This window comes from Leptonychotes weddellii, chromosome 6, assembly GCF_054177405.1.
Source record: "Leptonychotes weddellii isolate Sample4059 chromosome 6, ASM5417740v2, whole genome shotgun sequence".
In the NCBI taxonomy this organism is placed as follows: domain Eukaryota; kingdom Metazoa; phylum Chordata; class Mammalia; order Carnivora; family Phocidae; genus Leptonychotes; species Leptonychotes weddellii.
Window position 1 is genome coordinate 130,658,785 of NC_138374.1, and position 20,317 is coordinate 130,679,101.

At 49.4% G+C, this 20,317-nt stretch overlaps 1 protein-coding gene across 3 annotated transcripts in view; it reads left to right on the forward strand.

Moving 5' to 3' along the window:
• Positions 1 to 17,104, forward strand: part of RXRG (retinoid X receptor gamma) — a 43,234-nt gene extending 26,130 nt beyond the window's left edge. For all 3 annotated transcript variants that reach the window (XM_081825222.1, XM_081825224.1, XM_081825223.1), the window contains 7 exons: positions 1,445 to 1,624; positions 7,552 to 7,712; positions 7,841 to 7,970; positions 9,044 to 9,176; positions 10,406 to 10,497; positions 11,799 to 11,904; positions 16,613 to 17,104. In XM_081825222.1, the coding sequence (XP_081681348.1) occupies positions 1,445 to 1,624; positions 7,552 to 7,712; positions 7,841 to 7,970; positions 9,044 to 9,176; positions 10,406 to 10,497; positions 11,799 to 11,904; positions 16,613 to 16,760 (950 nt within the window). In that variant the 3' untranslated portion in view covers positions 16,761 to 17,104. The remainder of the gene's footprint in view (positions 1 to 1,444; positions 1,625 to 7,551; positions 7,713 to 7,840; positions 7,971 to 9,043; positions 9,177 to 10,405; positions 10,498 to 11,798; positions 11,905 to 16,612) is intronic.
• The last annotated feature ends 3,213 nt before the right edge of the window (positions 17,105 to 20,317 follow it).

Here is a 20,317-nt window from a genome sequence, read left to right on the forward strand (position 1 = left end):
ACTCCATCGAAAGTTCCTGGTGCCTGGAACTGACTTCGCTATGTGGCTGTTGTTTGCTTGCTCTCACAAAGTGGTTGCCAAATTGTGCGGACTTGGCCATTGCCATAGCAACAGAAGGCCGGCCACACCCAAGCAGAGTTTCCTCTGCTATGGCTTGTTTGAAAGTCTGGGAGGTTCACTCAAAAATGGGAGAGTCATGGGAATGACATGGAGGTACCATGTTTCTCAAAGACAAATACTTCAGAGTTGAGAGCATTAGGATTTTAAGGTCCAAGATAAAATCCCATACTTATTATTGCTATGCATTCAGTGGATTGGTGTGGTCAACTGATTAAGCCCAGACTGGCTTCATCAGGCAGGCTATCTGGAGCTGGCTTCCTCTGACATGTCAGCTCTTGGGATGCAAATTTGTATGTTGACTAGTTCTCAAGGACTTCTTCACGTTCACTTTTATATCAGCCTAAATATAACTGAAGTAGAAAGTAATGTCAGGTCTACAGCTCAACAGCATCACGTATTACACTGAAGAATTAGAGGTAAATATATTTCAAATGATCTGCTTCCTTCTATTTTCCAAGTCCCACCTTCAGTTCAATTGAGCACTGCTGCCTGGTGTGTAGATTTGAGAAGGGCTGCTTAGAAGGAGCTGTGACTGATTCTTGGTGCCCATGTCCAGTGAGTGTGGCGGCTCTCTTGACACAAATTAGCCGTCCGTGGCTGGGCTCATTGAAAACTGTGTGGAACACGTAATAAAGACAATGGAACATGTAACAGGATATTCTAGACCAAGCAAAACCACCTTCCATCAGATCTTTATGTTACAAGACTGCACGTCCTTTTATGCTCTAAAGATCATATACCAATTTATTTCTCCAACAGGCACGAGCATCTAGAAAATCCATAACTCAGGTTCCCGTTCCTAGTCTGTGGTGAAAGAGAATACTTCTCAATGGGGCTCCCATGTCTTTGGGCCTCAATTATGGGGAAATATTAGTGAAGCTGAGGTTTTTCTTTTTTTTTTCCTGCTAGATACTACATAGCAAGCGTAAATATTTTTATTTATTATGTATACTAATGTCTTGAATGGAGACAGAACATTTTGCTTAACTAAACACAAGAGTTGCCTTAATAAAATAAATGTAAACAAAATCTTGGGTCAGGACTTTTCTAATCGTGCTCTCTGGAACTGGCGATTCCGGGGGCGGCGGGGCGGCGGGGGGGGGGCGGGGAGAGACACGAGGAAGGGCATATTTACTCTGCCTTCGTTTGGTCCCTGTGATCAAGCCTGCCTTCTCCGCTGGCTGCTCTTTGCGGCACGTCCTGGTGCCCAGGTGATGTGCCAGGGCCCCCCCCCGGGGGAAAGCCAAGGGGGCGCTTGTGAGTGAAAGAGCCAGATAAACCCGAGGACGGTCTCTGCAGTGTTCCCTTTTGTTCTTGTGAGCAGGAAAGCACTATGGTGTGTACAGTTGTGAAGGCTGCAAGGGCTTCTTCAAGAGAACCATAAGGAAGGACCTTGTGTACACCTGCCGCGATAACAAAGACTGCCTCATTGACAAGCGCCAAAGGAATCGGTGTCAATACTGTCGCTACCAGAAGTGCCTGGTGATGGGCATGAAGAGGGAAGGTGAGGCCCCGGCCCGCCCTCGGGACCTCCCGAGGATGGCGCTTGTGCGACCCCGCCCCCGGCAGTGGGTGCCCCAGAGCAAAGAGAGCAGGCGCGCCTTCCTCCCCCGTGCTCAGTCTTCTGTCCCGGAGCTTAGGGGATGGTCCGCACACTGGACCCTCTCCCTGGCTCTTCCGTGAGCCAGGCAGCACGTCTCAGGAGCTGGTGTCCTGGTGTTGGGGCACCACCCCACAAGCGGGCCATTCAGATCATTCAACTGCCTTTCTGGGCGGCGCAGACTCCTCGCCTCTAATTCTCGTGGCGGGAAGCCTGCTGGTTTGAGTCGTCTCTCTGGGCTTTTATAACCTTGGGCTGCTACAGATCTGAGGTTGGTGTATTCCGTGGTCTTGGGCGGGGGAGGAGTATTGGCTTTATCCGTAATCAGGGGTAGCCTTCTCATTCAGAGAGACCATCATGGTACATTTTTAGAACATTATGTCTTTCAGTTTACAGCGTGGCTTCGCTGGGTTGTTATAGAGAGAGAAAAAAATCTGTAAGTGCTTTCTGTTCATTTAGAAAATCGAAAAATCTTTCTGTTAAGTAACAAATGAATCGAATTGGGCAGTTGATTAACTCGTGAACTCAAGCAAGGACATAACGTAAAAGGTCCGTCTCACTAGATTTCAGAGTGAGGAAGTCCTGCCTCTCTCCAGGAAATAGGAGCGAGGCATTTAGTCAGCCCCAGGTGAAACTCCTCATTCTCCATGAACTTCTTTTCTCTGGGGAGAGGGGAGGCTGGCTGAAAGGATCAATGAAGAAAAGGTTCTTGGAGCCCCTCCTAGGAGAGAATGCTACCAAGAAGGAAGAAATGGACATTCTTAGCAATTCTGAGATGGATGGAGGTGGCCCTTCAGAATAATTTAATAGCACTCATTGTTCTACAGTGGAGGAAACCATGTGGATTGGTGAAGTGAGTTTTCCAAGGTCCCACAGGTAGGTGATGAGCCGAGAGTGGGTCTTCTTCCTCCCAGATCAGAGCCCATCTGGAACCTCCCCTCCTGCCAGGGTGTGGAGGTGCTCTGGAACGAGGATGGCCCTCACTCTGTTATCTGACAGAAATCTCAAGTTGGCAGACCCAAACCTGGGCTCCTGATGATCTGCCCTCCCAGCCTGTTCATCACGTAGTCTTCCCGTCTTCCCCATTTTAGGAAATAGCCTTTTTTTTTCTTTCTTTTTTTTTTTTTTTACAGTTGCTCAGATGAAAAACCACTGGGCTCCTCTTTCTTTCATATACCACATTCAGTGGGTGAGGAAATCCTGTCTCTCCCTCAGAATATGTCCAGAATCTTTCCATGTCTCATGACTTTCATGCTACCAGCATAAGCCACTGCTACCTTCTGTAATAATCCACACAGGCTCCTAAGAACTCCCCCTGCTTCCATCTTTGTCTTCCTACACTCTCCAAGAGCAACCAGTGAGGCTTTGAACAAGTAGCTCCGGTCAAACCCTTCCTGCCCCAGAATGCTCCAGCCCCTTCCCTTCTTGCTCAGAGAAAAGGCAAAACCCTGGTTATGAATTCAAGGTTGTGCATGGTCTGACTGTCCTGTGTCTGTCTGGTCCAGCCTTGCTGGTCTCTGTTGGGCCACCAGGAGTTTTGCACTTACTGTCTCTCTTGGAGTGAAGAGGGCTTGGAATGCCCACTTCCCAGGTGCCCGCGTGGCTCCCTTCTACTCTTCCTTCAGACCTTTACTCAATTGTCAACTTCTAGGTAAAGCCTTGCTTATCTACGGCATCTAGAATTGCATCAGGCACCCCGGGTGCTTCGTGGTCTCTTTTCCACAGGGTTTATCACTGTATCTAACATACTTACTTATTTTGTTTACTATCTGTCTCCACCAAGGCAAGGATTTTTTCTGCTTCCCCCCCACCCCGCTATATCACCAGTGACTAGCACATAGTAGGCATTTAATATATAATTGCTGAATGAATGGGTGAGTGGTTTAAACTGAATATTGGAATCAAAAGTTTTAGTCATGCACGAGCTCCTAAAAGGACTCATTCACTCGTGCACCAAGTATTAACTGAGTGCCTGCTTCATGCTCATGTCATTCTTGCTGTCAAGGAGTCAATGATCTTATCCATCGGAACATGTGATGTGGTGGAGACTGTCTTCTCTTCACCAAGATAGAACTGATGCTCTGTAGGGCTTCTGCCACCATGAAGGTCAAACGTAAAATTAATGACCCCAAAGAATGTCTCCCATCAGCAAGAGCATGATGGCTGTGGGGGTCATTTTTGCCTCTCAGGACAGATGAGATAAGTTTCAGGATGACTTGGAAAAATAATCATTTTCCTTCTGCAGGTGAGATTGAACTAAAGGCAGGTGAAATGCTTCCGTCAGCCAAGCAGCCATGTTTGCTGCTCACCATCTGTCTCTCAAACCTCAGCCCCAGCAGCCCTCGGCTCTGTTACCGTCAGAGGGTTGGCGCACAAAGGGCAGGAAGCGTGGCTCTTTCCTGAAAGAAAACGTCAGTCAGATGGGGGCATGTGAATTCTAAGGGCCTGGGCAGTCCTTCCTTTAAACCTGGCATTGTTCTGACACTTTGATGGAGAAGTGTCTAGTTTTGGCTTCTGCTTTTTTGAAAAGAATGTGGAGAAATGGGAGTGATGAAAAGTTGAGTAGTAAAAATTCAGAGGGGAAAGGGGCTCTTAGAGAAATTTCGAAAGGAATTGGTACTATTTACCCTGATGAAGAGAAGGCAAAGGAGTGAATGGGTCCCTGGTATCACTATAGGAAGGGCCACTTCCAGAAAGCTGCTCGGCAGCCTTTCCTTCACCACTCTCATTTCTGACCTCGATTTACAGAATCGGGGGCTCAGGTTGGACACTGCCTTGAGGACAAGAATAACAAAAATCTGGAACAGTTAGCTGAGAGAAACTATTGAATCGATACTTCTGGAAGAGTTGAACAGATAGAAAAGGAGGGACATGAGGATGGACTCAGAATGTATCTGTCGGGAGCCAGGGGCCAGGACCCATTGCCTTTTCAGGATACGTAGTGGTGAAGCTGGAATGGACATTTGCTATTCTCGGATGTAACACATTTGTTTCCTGAAAGAAGAAACAAAGGTCCTGAGAGCCTAGGGACTTGACTAAGCTTACTGAGCAAGCTAACGACAGAGCTGATATAGGACCGGGACCCTCTGACTTCCAAGCTACCAGGTAACCCTCAGGGGTCTTGGGGAAGTCTATTTCCATGATTTCTGGTCATTTACTAGAGTTTGGATAGTTAGATAATGGATATTTTTGAGGGAGTTCAGGGGGCTGCATTTGACATCCCTCTTGAGCCCTGTGTGGTCTTTATTAGTACAACCAGCCCAGAACCTCGAGGCGGTAAGGAGGGCTGAGGGGTGGGCTTAGAAATCTGTCAGCCCAGGTCTACATGTTGGCTCCATCTTTTCTTAGTGCTGGGACCTCTGGCAGGTTACATAACTACTCTGTGGCTCATAGTACTTGAGAGGGTTATTGTGGGGATTCAACGAAGTGCAATCTATGTAAAGTGTTGAGCATAATTCCTGACACAGAGAAAAGAACACTCCATAAATTTTGGCTATTATAGTGCATGTACAATAAATGTATGTTGGGCTAATGGATAAAATTCTGTTAGAAGGCAGGAGTTTGTACGATTTTATTTATTTATTTATTTATTTATTTATTTATTTATTTATTTATTTGAAGGCTTTATTTACTTATTAGAGAATGAGTAGGGGAGGGGGAGAAGCAGACTCCCTGCTGAGCAGGGAGCCCGACACAAGACTCGATCCCAGGACCCCAAGATCATGACCTGAGCCGAAGGCAGACGCTTAACCGACTGAGCCACCCACGGGCCCCAAGTTTGGTACTGTTTTAGGTCACCCAGTGTCCCCTGGATATATCCCAAATGTGTGTAGTATGGTAGCTCAGAATGTCTGCCACATAGAAGATTTCCCCCAGCAACAGATATATGATTCGTCTAATGTGACAGTAAGATTTATGGCACAAAGAGAAGAGAGGAATAGCAAAGGATCACTCGATTAAATGGCAAGATTGGAATTAGAATCTACTTTCCGGAAGCCAAGGTTATTTTCTCTGAAGCTTGAAGGTTATTCTCCTTCCATGTTACAAATCTGTAGAAGAAATCAATTGAGGACCGTAAAGGAAACTTAACTTAGTTTGCTTCTCCCCATCTTTTAAAATCAAGACAAATGGAAGCCTATTAACCTATGTTAAGACAATTAATACAAGAAGCACTCAACTTTAACCAGTCAATCCAGCTGATAATAAAAATACATATGGTCATGTTTGTATGCCATCAGTGGGTGAAGACTAACAGAGTGGTCCAGAAAGAAGGATGAGGGAGGAAGAGAAACAAGGAGAGGGAGGAAGAGGTCCAAAGGGGAGATGGAGAGAGGACCAGACAGAAGTTCAGGAGCACAAACAGAGACAAAGGGAAGGGAAAACTACCTTTTTGGGATCTTTTTATAATTATTTCATTTAATCTTCCCCAAACAACCTCACTCAAGTATGGTAATCCCCACTTTACATTAGGGAAACTGAGGCTGAGTGGGCTGAGTCATATGTTCAATGTCCTTTAGCTAGGAAGTGGTAGAGCCCATTTTGAAAAAGACTTCTTGGACTCCAAAGTACATGACTTTTGCTCTCCTCTTTCCTAATTTGTCTTTATTCTCTCTCCCTTCTGTTTCTTCTTTTTGTCACTGCCCTGCTTTATTCTCTTTATTCCATGTCTCCCTCTACTCCTTCCTTCTGACCCTCTCTCCCTCCGTCCCAACCACTGAATATCATTCTCATCTTGAGGTGTCTTCGGGTATCTCTCCTGGAGACTTTGGATGTGAGTTGTGTTTTTCCAGTCATACCCTTCTCTGACCTACCTTGACAGTTCACTGACATCACTTGTGTGACAAACTGGATGCCCAGCATCTGGTTCCAGTTCATTCTGCAGCCTTTGTGCCTCATTATCCCTTCAAGATCCAGATTAGTCACCTGCTTAGAGGATAATTTTCTTGATTCTTGGGATTTAAAAAAAAAAAAGTATACCAATATTGAATTTTGCCCCATAGTGCTGGGAATAGGAAGATGGAAACCACAGCTTTCTAGATTATGGAAACTAACCCAACAGAAAATGTTTGTCAACAGAGAGGACAGAATTGGGAAGGGGGTCTGCCTGACCTCCTCACGTATAGACCCTTAGGGCTCTGAGGGTTAGAATGAACTTCGGTGAAAACCCTAAGGGTGGAGGGGCAGAGATCATTCCAGCCCACACCTCTGCTGTGTACCCTTCCCCACCCCCAAAATCAGCTGCTGACTCTGAGATGTCATCTAGGTGACATTCCTCCACCTCTTCACTTACTAAACACCTTCATGGCTCCCTGAAGATCTTCCCTGACAAGTTGGATCAGGTGATGTTGTGTTCAGGCTGGAGCATTAGGGGCAGACCTAATGGGATGTGAATGCCAAGCATGATGCATAGGATCTGACAGAGGGAATTTTCGAAGTAATGCGATTGCCACTTAACCATGGCATGCCCACAGTTCATTAGAGGGAGCAGCTAGAGGTAAAACACGGGAGACTCTCCTTGAAAGACCAAGGAAGAAGTGGCTCCTTAAAAGAGAGGGCAGGATCAGAGGTTCTTAAAATTTGCAATGCAAACTCCTTAGACTCCTCCATAATGAACCAGGAAGGATACGGACTAAAGAGCCCGCAGGTGTACATGTGCATAAGCAAATCACTTTGCTTGCTGTGTTTCATCTGTCAACATTACGACATCTCTGATCGGGGACCATGAGGATGCCCATTTTACAGATGAGGCAGTGGAAGTTCCAGAAGGTAACCTGCTTTGCCACAGTTGTCCTGGGCATGTGGTGATATCTGCATGTCTTCCTGTGTACCAGCTGTGCAAGAAGAAAGGCAGAGGAGCCGGGAGCGGGCCGAGAGTGAGGCAGAATGTGCCGGTAGTGGCCATGACGATATGCCTGTGGAGAGGATTCTAGAAGCTGAACTTGCTGTCGAACCAAAGACAGAATCCTACGGTGATATGAACCTGGAGAACTCGGTATGTGGTCTGAGACCTCCATCCACCTCCCACTCCTTGGCGGGGCTGGAGATGGGAAAGGGGTGTGCTAGAGTCCTGGAGCCTGCCCCTCACAGCGCTTTGGTTTTTGTTTTTTTGTTTTTTTTAAGACAAATGACCCTGTCACCAACATATGCCATGCTGCTGATAAGCAGCTTTTCACACTTGTTGAATGGGCGAAGCGCATCCCCCACTTCTCTGACCTCACCTTGGAGGACCAGGTCATTCTGCTCCGGGCAGGTAAAGGACATCGGGGTTTGTTTTTTTCTTGGGACAATCACTGGGGCTGCCATTTTGAAATTACCCTTGGGATCCTAAGTCAAGTCAGCTGATGAAGCTGTGACCCGTCTGAGCTGTGTGCCATGGTGATGACAGGATAACCCTAGTCAGAGTTGTTCTTTTTCTGTTCATTATAGGCTCTTACATTTGGGTGGCCTCTCCTCCACAACTTCTATTCCCAAGTGAAACATCATTAGTGGAGGGTGAGGCTCTTCTTCCGTGCAAATTTTACCGTGGTTTTATAATTTGCGTTTAATTTTCAAAGACAGTTAAGTCAATTTTATCGAGGGCAGTCTAAAGCAGTGCCTCCTTGTTATCATACTGTCGGGAAATAGAGGAATTCCCATTTCACAGATGAGGTAAGAGAAGTCAGAGGTTGTCTGCTCAAGGGCATTTATCCAGGGTCCCTTCCTACGCTAAGGTTCTGTGTGCTGTATGCTGTCTTGGCTTCCATTTCTGGGACACTGTGCAGGGGACACATGCCACACCTCCTCTTGGTGACCAGGCCAGCGGGGAGATGTCGTGAAGACTGGCTGAGCGTTGGGAGCCAGACGCTCATTTCATCCCTGTGAGACAACGAGCAGGCTCTGAGTGCTGACCGGAAGCTCCGGGCTGTGCTGGGTGCTGCCAGGCAACACCAAAGAAATAAAACTGGGTTGTCAGGTCCTGGGGGCAGAGGCTGCGAGGTATACTCCCTCGCGTTATCCACCAGGGCAGCTAACACGTTGACTGTTACCTGTTCAATGTTCAGTTCATAGGTGTTGGCTGGGGGAAAAAGTCCTTGTCCACAAGCTGCCATTCTGACCTGTACTGGGGAGACGGTGGGGGATGTGCAGGGCCATGAGTCAGGGGCCCCCAGTCTTACCCTGTTTCTTCACTAATTAGCTGTGTTGTCCGGAGCTGGTTTTTAACCTCCCTGCATTTCTGATTCTGCTTTTGTTCCATGCGGGTCACAATACATGCCCCCTGGATGATCATCAGTGAAGCAGGAATGTGGTCAGTTTTCCCTCAAGGCCTCCTTCTTCTCCCCGCAGGGTGGAATGAGCTGCTGATTGCCTCCTTCTCCCACCGCTCCGTCTCTGTGCAGGATGGCATTCTCCTGGCCACGGGCTTACACGTCCACCGGAGCAGTGCCCACAGTGCTGGGGTTGGCTCCATCTTTGACAGGTGGCTCTCTTCTGCTTCCAGTGTGTGTGTGTGTGTGTGTGTGTGTGTGTGTGTGTGTGAGTGTGTGGGCCTGGGGGTAGTGCTGGGATGCAGGACAGACCACCCTAACAGCTGCATGGGGCAAGAAGCAGAGACCATGAAATACACTCGAACAGACCCCTGGGGAATGACAGGTGGATTACAAGAACATTTGAAACGACTTGATGGAGCCTGTCAGGGACCAGCAGAGTTGCTGGGCAGAAGGGAGAACCTGTTATCTCCAGAGGTCTCCAAAGGAGGGACTGGATCATGGACATTACCTCGAAGGTTTGGTGGGGGAGGTTGAACTGCTTATCGTAGGAGGCCGGGCTAGGGACAAGCAGCAGCCAGGATCTGACTTGAGGCAGGAGGGATGAGCTGAGGTTTTTGCTGGACTCTGTAGCAGGATCTCTGGGGAAGGTCTGCAGCAGGAGCAGACCCACCTCAGTCAGGCGGCTGCAGCCTCGCTCTGGGATTCTCTGTCTTAAGTGGCATGAAAGGAAAATGAAGGCATGTGATTTAAAGAGATGAATGAAACGAGGAGGGGTGAATGACTTGGGACAAAGGGATGGAGAGCTGGTAAAGAGGAGGCTAGGGTTGAAAATAGCCTCTCTGTCTGGAGCCAGGGCCCCATGGCCCCTTTCCATTTCCACGAAAAATGATCTTCCAGGCCATGTGCATGTCCACGCAAGGTGTCTCTGCTCCTTCCCTGCCCTTTCCCGCTGCACGGTCCACGCAGAGACCAATGTGGTTTTTGGCCGACTCAGCCCTCTTCGTGACCCCTGGAGATTTCTACCCTGTCTCTGGATGCTGCCCTCTGCCCTCTTCCTCCAGACATGCCACACCCTCGCCCTGCTTTGCCTGTTGCATTTCTAAATCCTCTAGGCTGCCTTCCCAGCCCTCCCAGCAGAGTGTCCAGCCCCCCCCCCCGCCCCCCCGCTGCTTCCCCCTGGGTGTTCTCTTGGACTTGGCTCCTGGCATTTGTTGGCTTTATGTTGCTACCTATTGTTTCCATGTCTGTTTCTTCAATTAAACGGTGAGCTCCTTGAGATCAGGGACGGCATCCTATTCATCTCTGTGCCCCTAGTACCTGACGCATCATCTGGAAAATGGGGTGGGTGCATAAGAAGTCTTGGTTGCATTCATTGTATCAGCCCTTGGCCTGGGACTCATGGTTTTCTCATTGCCTCTCATTGTTTTCCTGTGAACAGAGTCCTGACTGAACTGGTCTCCAAAATGAAAGACATGCAGATGGACAAGTCAGAGCTGGGGTGCCTGCGAGCCATCGTGCTGTTTAACCCAGGTGATGTGCAGTGGTTCGCCCTCCTCTGTGCTTGGCCTCCAAGCTCTGACATCCTCTGGTCCTCTAGCTCAGCCGAGACAAGGCAGGGCCGAGGAACCTGTCCTTGGCAAAGGCGGGAAGCTGATTCTTCATGGTTTCTACTAGTGCCATCTTGAAAGCGTCTCGAATGGGCCTGGAGTGTGCATATTTGGGGGCAGGTGGGGGAGACGAGAGAGGATAGCGGCCTCTAGGGTCAGGGTCAAGGAGGTGGTAAAAAGTGGTCAGATTCTACATATAGTTTTAGGCAAAGCCAGTGGGATTTGCTGATGGATTAGAGATAGTGTGTGAAAAAGCAGTGTTAAATGCAATTCTCAGCACGTTTTGTTTCATTTTCCTGAGTAATTGGAAAGACAGAGTTTTATTTGCTGAGATGGGGGTCCTAAGAGTGAGTGGGTAGGATTTAGGACTTTGTCTTGTGCATTCAAATCTCAGGTGGATAGTAGACATCCAAGAGTAGCCGGCCAGGAAAGTCTTGTTTATGAGTCTGGGGTTCAGAGGAGAAGTCAGGACCGGAGATGTGCATTTGAGGGCTGTCGGCCTCTGCCTGGCATGTGGGGCTCTGAGACAGGGGTCAGTGCACGTGGGAGTCAGTAAAGGCTGGGCAGAGAAGGGGGCTGGGGGCTGGGCACTGGGGTGAGCCCTCGTGTAGGGGCTGGGGAGAAAAGGAAGAGCCAACAGGGGAGCCTGAGACAGGACAGAGAGAGGCAGGGAGAGAAGCAGAAGAGGGTGTCCTGGAGGCCCAGGGAAGAAATGTTTTTCGAGAAGGAGGAAGTGATCAGCTTTGTCCAAAGCTGCCGTGGGTCAAGAAAGATGACCGTTCAGAATTCCATGGTAATTGAGGCCCATGCTTCATCTCATGAATTAGGTTGTTAGTGAGTTGAGGCAGCATGTGAGTGGAGTTGGTTTTTGTACCCCATCTCATCATCCTGTCCGTGCTTAGCACATAGTAGGCACTCAGTAAATGTGTGACTGTAATATTTCTAGAATGATCGGATAAAATAAAACTCTCCTCCTTGGGGTCAGCAGTGGGTGCCTTTGGCTATTTACAGGGTTTTATACCTTTGTTCCAAGAGTCTGTTGGGTAGACTGGGCACAGAGAGGAGAGCTGGGGGCACAAAGGACCCCCAGCTTTGTTTTTTCACTGTTGTTCCCCGTCTGTAGTAACTCTTGGGGCAGAGGCCTGAGTGGATGGGGACAGCCCCCTGTGCAAGGGGGTCCACCTGACCTGTGTCACCCGAGGCTAAATCAGTCATCTTTTCCAGATGCCAAGGGGCTGTCCAACCCCTCGGAGGTGGAGACTCTGCGAGAGAAGGTTTATGCTACCCTCGAGGCCTACACAAAGCAGAAGTATCCGGAACAACCTGGCAGGTGAGGGGGCGCTGGAAGAATCTTATGGCAGCAGTGATGCGTCCTACTTGCCCTGAATACATGGCAACACGCAGCAGGCACTGTCTAGGTCTTTCACGTGTTATTTAATCTTTATAACAAGCTGAAAGCTGCTAAAACATTGGCTTCATGAAACCAGAGGTCTTATCTTGTGCGCCGTTCCCCACTCCAGAATCAGAGCCTAAGACGTGCCTGACACATAGTGTACAGCTTTATTTATTTTAAAGATTTTATTTATCTATTTGAGAGAGAGAGAGATAGCAAGAGAGAGCACGAGCAGGGAGGAGAGGGAGAAGCAGGGTCCCCGCCGAGCAGGGAGCCAGACGCGGGACTCGGTCCCAGGACCCTGAGATCACGACCTGAGCCGAAGGCAGACGCTTAACCGACTGAGCCACCCAGGCGCCCCTGTATACAGCATTCAATGTTGAATGAACAAGCAAATGAACAAATGAACGTGGGCCTCATTATCTCCAGTTTCTAACAAGGCACCGAGGCTCCAAAGGGATAAGGCAGTTGCCCGAGATCACGGAGCTGGTGTGCAGTGGGGCTGGGATGTGAACTCAGGTCTGTCTGATTTCAAAGAGCTTGTGCTTTCCAGGCCTTGCTTTCTGCTCTGCCCCATGGAAGCCCTTTTAGCTAGAAGCTAAAAGCTCCAGGGCAGCTGGGACACGTGACCCCTGTCCCCCAGGGCCATCTGTGTGGCATCTGGCAAGGTGCTGGCTCTGGCTCTGGGCTCCTTGTATAAAGAGGAGGACATTGGTCAGAAGATCTCCGAGGCCATCTACCCGTTTAGGTGTTCTGAGTCGTTTAAAAAAAAAAAAACTTTTCTCAAATGTTTCCCCCAAAGCACAGCTAAACAAAAGTGTTCCTCCTCGGCTAACTCCAGTTAAATAGAGAGAATGCGCTCCTCAGATCTCACAGAAGTCCGAAAATGAAACTGACAAAACTGCCTTAAAGACATAAGTTTTGCTTTTAGGATTAATATTACATGCTCTGAATTCTCACTCATCGTGAAGTCTAATTTCCATTTAAGCTGTTTTTTCTGGATCCTAAGCCAGTATGTATCAATTGTCCAGAAGAAGTCAAGCTCCGGTTTTTATTGGAGTTTTTTATTTAACTCCAAGAGGGTGGGTTTCAGGCCTTCAGTACGACACATATGCAGGCCTTGAGGGGTCAGGAGCCTAAGCTGGGGTAATAGACCTCCCAATTGTCAGTAGTTGAACACGAGAGAAATGTATTTTTTGCTCACCTGTCAGTCCTGGGTGGGCAGTCCGTTTGGAGAGCTGGCTCTCTTCTGCACCAAGACTCAGGGGTCCACTCCTTCCTTCTTGGGGCTCCACCGTGTCCCAGAGCCACATCCTGTTCTGCATCCGGATGATGGAAGGGGAAAGTGTGGGGGAGGAACACAGAGGTGAGGCTATCTGGGCAGACCTGGCCTTGGAAAGGTCCCCCATCCCTTCACTCACTGCCATTGACTGAAACTCAGTCACATGGCCCAGCGAGTCATGAAGGATTCTGGAGAACGGATTCTGCAATAGGTGATGTTACAGAGCTCTACCCAACAGACAGGACTGGCTGCTCAGCGCTGGCTGGTGAGAGCTACCTGAGGGCCTGGTAGTGGATGATTTCTACTGAATCTTCTAGCTCGAAGGCCGCATTAAGCATGTTTTTTTGAGTACCTGTTGTGTGCAGGGCATTAGGAGTAAGAAGGCTCATACTCATCCTTTTCTTCGAATTGTCTCTAGGTTCTATTATTTATCTCTTAAAAAAACAAACAAAAAAAACCCTAGGGACACCTGAGGGACACCTGGGTGGCTCAGTCGGTTTAGTGTCAGCCTTCGACTCAGGTTATGATTTCAGGGTCCTGGGATCGAGTCCTGCCTTGTGCTCCTTGCTCAGTGGGGAGCCTGCTTCTCCCTCTGCCTGCTGCTCCATTGGATCTCTCTCAGACAAATAAATAAGTAAAATCTTAAAAAAAACAACAAAAAACTCTAAACCAGTCTTTTTCCTTATTATAAAAGCAGAGCATGCTTTTGTGGGGAATAAGGGAAGTATTTAAGAAATAAAGTAGGTAATAAAATGAATCATAAATTTTGGGTGGTATATTTTTTTTCCAGTATCCTTGTGTATCAATGCATCTGTACATAGAAGTGTGTATTTACAGAGAGAAAAATCATACAGGTGGTTATTGTTTTCCTCTCTTAGCCATTTTAGGCACTTTATCAGATACTGAAAAGTACATTATCCTTTTCCGTGATTTTGTAATATTTCACAGGGTGGATGTATCCTTGTGTGTTTAGCCCTTGTCCTGTGGAACATTTAGGTTGTTTCTACTGAATATTACTTTCAAAACTTTGGAACTTGCCTGTTCTCCTAGGAACAGGACTACCAGGGGCCTGGGCTGCCTACTTGTTGGCTGGACGAGGGCAGAACCTGAGGGTGTAGGGGCGGGGTGTAGAGGCTGGGCCCTCTGCGTGTCTCTCGGGCGCATCCAATGCAGCCTGGACAGAGGGTGACCAGGTGCATCAGGGGTGTCACTTGGCTCAATCAGGCAGGTGAGTGTGCGGACGGCTGGTCACCTCCACTTTGCAAAAAGTGGTGGACGGGGATCCTGGCACTGGGTCGAGGAGAGCTCTCAGCGGTGGAGGGCTGCCACCCCATGGAGACTCTTCAGAAGTACACTTCGCAGAGGCCGAGTTCTGCTTTCTGTAGCCTGAAAGCAAAGAGAAAATCCGGGAGGACGCAGCGCCTGCCCGCTGTGCGCACATTGTCCCACGCTGGGGCAGCCAGCGGGTGAGGGAGGAACACGGCGCCCTCCCCGAGGCTGTGGCTTTTCATGGTCGTGCTTATTTCCACGGTCCTGATCTCAGTTCCCCAATCAGGGGCAGTCAGCAAAGACATGCTGAAGAAACGCTAAGAGAATGCTAAATCCTCGTGTATTTAACATTTTACGTATGGTAAAACTTTGGCATTTTTAGAATGTATAATACATTCTAAATATAAATACATTTTCAGAGTTACAGCTCAGCCTAACTTTGTACATTGCAGAGAAGCCATTCCCTTCCCCTAATCTCCTGAAACTCTTCCGTGGCAGAGTTAGGACCAGGAGCTCGGCGTTTATATCTAACTGCATCTTCCTGCTTGGTGACATCATGCAGATGCGCTCCGAAGCTTTATCATCAACAATTTCTGAAGGGTTGTGTGGGCCTTGGTGTAGACCTTTAATTTTTCCATGTAAAGAAGTGATGCCTACCTTTTTAGATGGTGCCATTTCATCTTTCTTATATTACCCCAGTTCCTTAACCCTTTATGGGGTGTGAATATATAAATATACACATTTTCAAGGAGTATTAAAATTCCAACTTGAAACTCACTCATGAAATAATGTTGTGATGCTCACTGAAGATCCAGCCTAACCAGAGTCTCTGATTTAAGGCCAGAGTGGCTGATATAGTTTTGGTCCTTGTCCTTTTATTGGAAGTTACGACTTACTGATTTCCAGTTGTTGTTAATAACATTAAAAAATGAGCTTCATTGGCAAAAAGGATTTTGAGAGACGAAGAATGACCACTGAGGCAGGATGGAAGACATGGCAGGTTGAGGGGCATCAGAGGATGTGCACATGTGAGACGAATTCTTTGCACACTGGCCTCCCTCCCTGTGGTGAACCTCACAGCCAAGGTCCTTTACTATACAGGAGTGTGCAGGAATGCGGGCAAGCCCGGGTGTGAGTGTGCACGTGTACGAGGACGCTGAGAGCGTAGGAGAATGTGAGTGTGTAGGTGTGTACGTGTGTGCACAAGCTCATGCATGTGAGGGTGTGTAGGAGTGTGTGTGTGTGTGCACCCCCGTGTGGCAGTGGTGAGGGCACGTGTGAGCATGTATGAGAATGTGTGAGTTGTATGTATTACTGTGCACGTGTGTGTATGTGTGACACGCGTCAGGCAGGTGTGTATGGTTGTGTATAAGGGTGTGCATGTGGGACTGTGTGTGCACATGTGTATGTGTGACATGTGTGAGGCTGGTGTGTACGTGCAAGTGTGCGTGTGTGCCCGTGGTGGGGTCCTGTCGCATGCACACCCACATGAGAGTGTGCGAGTGTGTGCGTGCACGTGTGTGTGTGCGCCCGTGTGTGTATGTGTGACATGTGTGAGGCCGGTGTGCATGTGTGAGTGTGTGCATGTGTGACAGTGGTGGGGCTACGTGTGTGCATGTTCACACCCGTGTGGGAATATGTGTGGGTGTGTACGTGTGAGCACACGTGCGTATGCGTGACAAGTGTCAGGCACGTGGGGGTGTGCATCTGGGTGTGCGTGTGTGCCCGTGGTGGGGTTCTGTCGCACGTGTGTGTGTTGTCTCCCAGCCAGACCACGGCCCCTCAGGGGCAGAGAGGAGCGCACTGGATCGCCCTCTGCTCCGACTGAGAGGGAAGCTGAGTCCGCGTGTTGGTAACAGCTGCTTGCACGTCGATAACAAGCGGTGGCAACTGGGCCGGCCCGCGGTCCTGGGGCGGGTAGTGAGGCGTGAGGCCAGCGCAGTCCGCCGGGGAGGTAGGAGGGAAGCTGCCTAGGATTGGAGCTTGCCCGGCTGCCTCCGTGGCCCTTCCCGGCTCCCTCTCCCACCCCGCGTTGGAGAGCAGACCCCCAAGCGGCCGCTCCCGGCTCCTGACGCCCCTTCGGCCTCCCTGCAGGTTCGCCAAGCTGCTGCTGCGCCTCCCAGCCCTGCGCTCCATCGGCTTGAAATGCCTGGAGCACCTGTTCTTCTTCAAGCTCATCGGGGACACGCCCATCGACACCTTCCTCATGGAGATGCTAGAGACCCCGCTGCAGATCACCTGAACGCCCCCAGCCGCAGCCCCCCCCCCACCAGGACCACCCCTGGGCCGGTGTGTGTGGACCCCCACCCTGCACACGTTCCCCCACCTCCCACCCTGACCCCTTCCTGTTCCACAAATGTGATGCTTACAATAAAGAAACCTTTCTACATGTGCGACTTTTATAGGTGGAGTTTTGTACAGATGTTAAAGGAAGCCCTTCCTTGCCATCTGAGGGGCTGGGGTTCTTTCTGGAAGCTCTTGGAAAAACGAACCAAGCCTCTGTACATATAACTGGTTTAAATTATTTTTTCACTTGCCATGGAAAGCAAACGAGCGAATAATAAAATAATATATATGATGTTGGCACTGCTTGGAGCACGGGGTGTGTTATTGTGCTATGGGGAAGTGTTCTCAGCGGGGGGAGGAAAGCTGTTGGGTGGGGAATGGGGCTGGGGTCCTGAAATAGTAAATCCCACGGTCGGCACCCTGAGACTAAATCGGGCACAGCGCGCTTTGCCTCAGAGCAGCCACCCCCCCCGCCCCCGCCCTGCCCCGGCAAGATTGGGAAGAAACATGGTCTTTCAGAGTCAGCTTGGTTTTTTGTGTTTGTTTTCTTCCCCCTAAGGATAATGAGTACAAACAGCCTTGTCCTGTTTGGGAGCAATTGAGGCTAAGGCCAAGGGAAGATGCTCCCTTGATGGAAGAAGATTCTTGGATCCTGGGAGTTGATAGGAGGTAGTAACAAAAGAAAAGAATTTTCTGTTGTTAACCAGCAAAAAGACCAGAGTACACCTAATTTGTTTTCCACCATTATCTGACTTTACATAGCCTGTTCTTAAAATGGAAAGAGAAAACCTCTCCCAGCCTATGATTTCCTGGTGGTCCTGGAGCCCTACTGTTTGCCGGACAGTAAGCTCCTCAAGGGCAGAAACTATGTCTGACACCACAGTTAGACTGTATATATAGCCCATCTTCTTCGAGTCATCATCCTGCCATCTGCAGGAATAGGACATAATGGATACACAAATTTATACTATGATTTACATGACACCCCCTAGGGTTGTCAGTGTACAACATGAACAACTGCCCATAGCAGTCCTACTTACCTTTTCTGTACCACAGGAACCTGATCTAGGGCCTGGCACACAGCAGATGCATAGTAAACGTGTGTTGTTGAATTGGGGTCCACGTAACTGGAATGAATTTCCTAAAGGGCATTGTGGATGGCAGTTGCCTCGTTCCCCATCCATCACTTGTCCTCTCAGAAGACCCTAGAGCTAACTCTCCAGTCCAAATACATCCATCCATGGTCATACAGTTTTGGAGAAATTAAAATTGTTTTATTCCTGGGGAAAGTTTAGGGATCCCTTAGCCTTGGACATTAAGCAATGGAATGATAATCTTAATTAAGCTGTTTTTTTTCCCCTTCTCTTTTTTATCTAAGTTTACCGTGAACCATGATGAAAATGACTGGAGTGGGGGAGACTAAGACTTAATCGTAGGCTCCCTGGCCCCCCCTTTCTGCCAGTGTAGCTCACCGGCCACATTCGACTGCCTTATGGTAACATGTGGCTTCCAGGGGAACTCACCGTGGCCAACCATTCACGGGAGCCCGAGTGCCATTCTGATCCTTGATCCCTGGAGCGGAGTACAGCCTGATGAAGATGCAGCAGGGTGTCTGCCCATCCATCAGTCCATGTCCCCCAGAACTGTTGTCCTAGAACCCCACTGAGCTTGGCCGGAGAGGAGTAGGCATCTCTCCCCAGGCTGGGTCCGTGACATTTGGGGCCCCAGAGGCCATCTCCTTCCTGACCCCATTCCCCTCCCACCCCAAGATGAGCCACTGAGTGGATGTTCAATCTTCCTTAAGGCTCGACTCCACAGCAACCACAAGAAGCTTCCCCAGAGAGAAACCCTCCTCGTTCTGCTCACCTCCCCAACAAGAGGAGTCAGCCGTGGAGAGAACACATTGTCCTATCAATGCTGACTAGTGTTTGCTGAGAGCCACCACCCAGGCTGATGACACAGGTAAACAAAACCAAGGGACTCAGCCTCGTGTTCCCCAGGCTTTTCGTAGAGCCAGGGCCAAGGCTCTGGGTGAACGGAGGCTGGATTCTGGACACAGCCCGCCAGAGCCTGCTCCTGGGTCTAGCGGCTGGTGGTCCTGTGTTTGCGGGGAGGCCGCTCAACCTCGGTGACTCCTATTTCTTTCCCTTATTTGTAAATGTCAGTAATAATGCACACTTTAAAGGGGCACCTGGGGGGCTCAGTTGGTGAAGCGTCTGCCTTCGGCTCAGGTCACGATCTCAGGGTCCCGGGATCGAGTCCCACTTTGGGCTCAGGTTTTTGAGGAGATTACTAGAACATCCCATTCCACAGCCTGGTCAGGATCGCCCAACCTACTTCTACATAAGGAATCACCAAGTTGTGGTTTCTAGTTTTGCTTTATACTCTTCTTCTCGTTCGTATCTTCCTCGGTACAGTGGGAATCAGCCCCCCAGCCCCCCAGCAGCACTGACAGTGCAGAGTGTCGGGGGAAGCTTGTGGGAGCCGTGAGGCCCGCGTCCCGAGGAAGCTGCCACGCTCCCCCACGAGGGCGCCCGTGTGCCCCGACCACTGTTAGAACTCCACCTCTGATCTCTCAGCGGCTTCACCTCCTAGACCTTCGTGTTTGACTTTGTAAACAGGGACTAATAATGACACTTGTTCCCAGGGTTGTCGAGGGAACAAAACGGGGTGATCTATAATGGATACATGGCACGTGGTGAGCTCTCAATTAACTGTAGTTATACTATTATTGATCCAGATATTTCTACAAGATTCCTGTTCTGAAAAGAAAGTCCTAGACTCCGGGGATAAGCCCTCCCACCAAGAGGGAGAGCGTTGTCCCTATGCCTCACCCCTCTTCACACCTTCATTCCTCAGCCCTCCTGCCCTCCCCCCACGGGGCCCCCACCCTCCAGGCTTACACTGCATCAGTGTCACGGTCCCCTACCTTCCTCGGATGGTCTGAGTGGAAGTCAGTGAGACATCTCACAACAGCCCTTCATACCCTAGCAGGGATGACTGAAAAGGTGTCATCTGTATGGTAGACATTTCTTGGCCTTGACCACTCCTGTTTGTCCCATTCAGTGAAACCAACCAAATGGCATTTGATTATAATTTTTTTTTAAGATTTTATTTATTTATTTGACAGAGATAGTGAGAGAAAGAACACAAGCAGGGGGAGAGGGAGAGGGAGAAGCAGGCTTCCTGCCGAGCAGGGAGCCCGATGCGGGGTTCGATGCCAGGACGCTGGGATCATGACCTGAGCCGAAGGCAGACGCTTAACGACTGAGCCACCCAGGCACCCCTGATTATAATTCTATGTCACTTCCTTGCTCCAAAATTTTCAAGGACCTCCTCTTGTCTATTAAGCAATGGTGGTCACCAGGGGGCCATTTTCCTCTGCCCCCCCTGCCTGCCCCCAGGGAAGGTTTAGTGATGTCCGAAGAGGTTGTCACAACTGGGGAGCTCTAGTGGGTCGAGGCCAGAGACGCTACCGAACATCGACAGGGCATGGCCCAGCCCCCTACAACA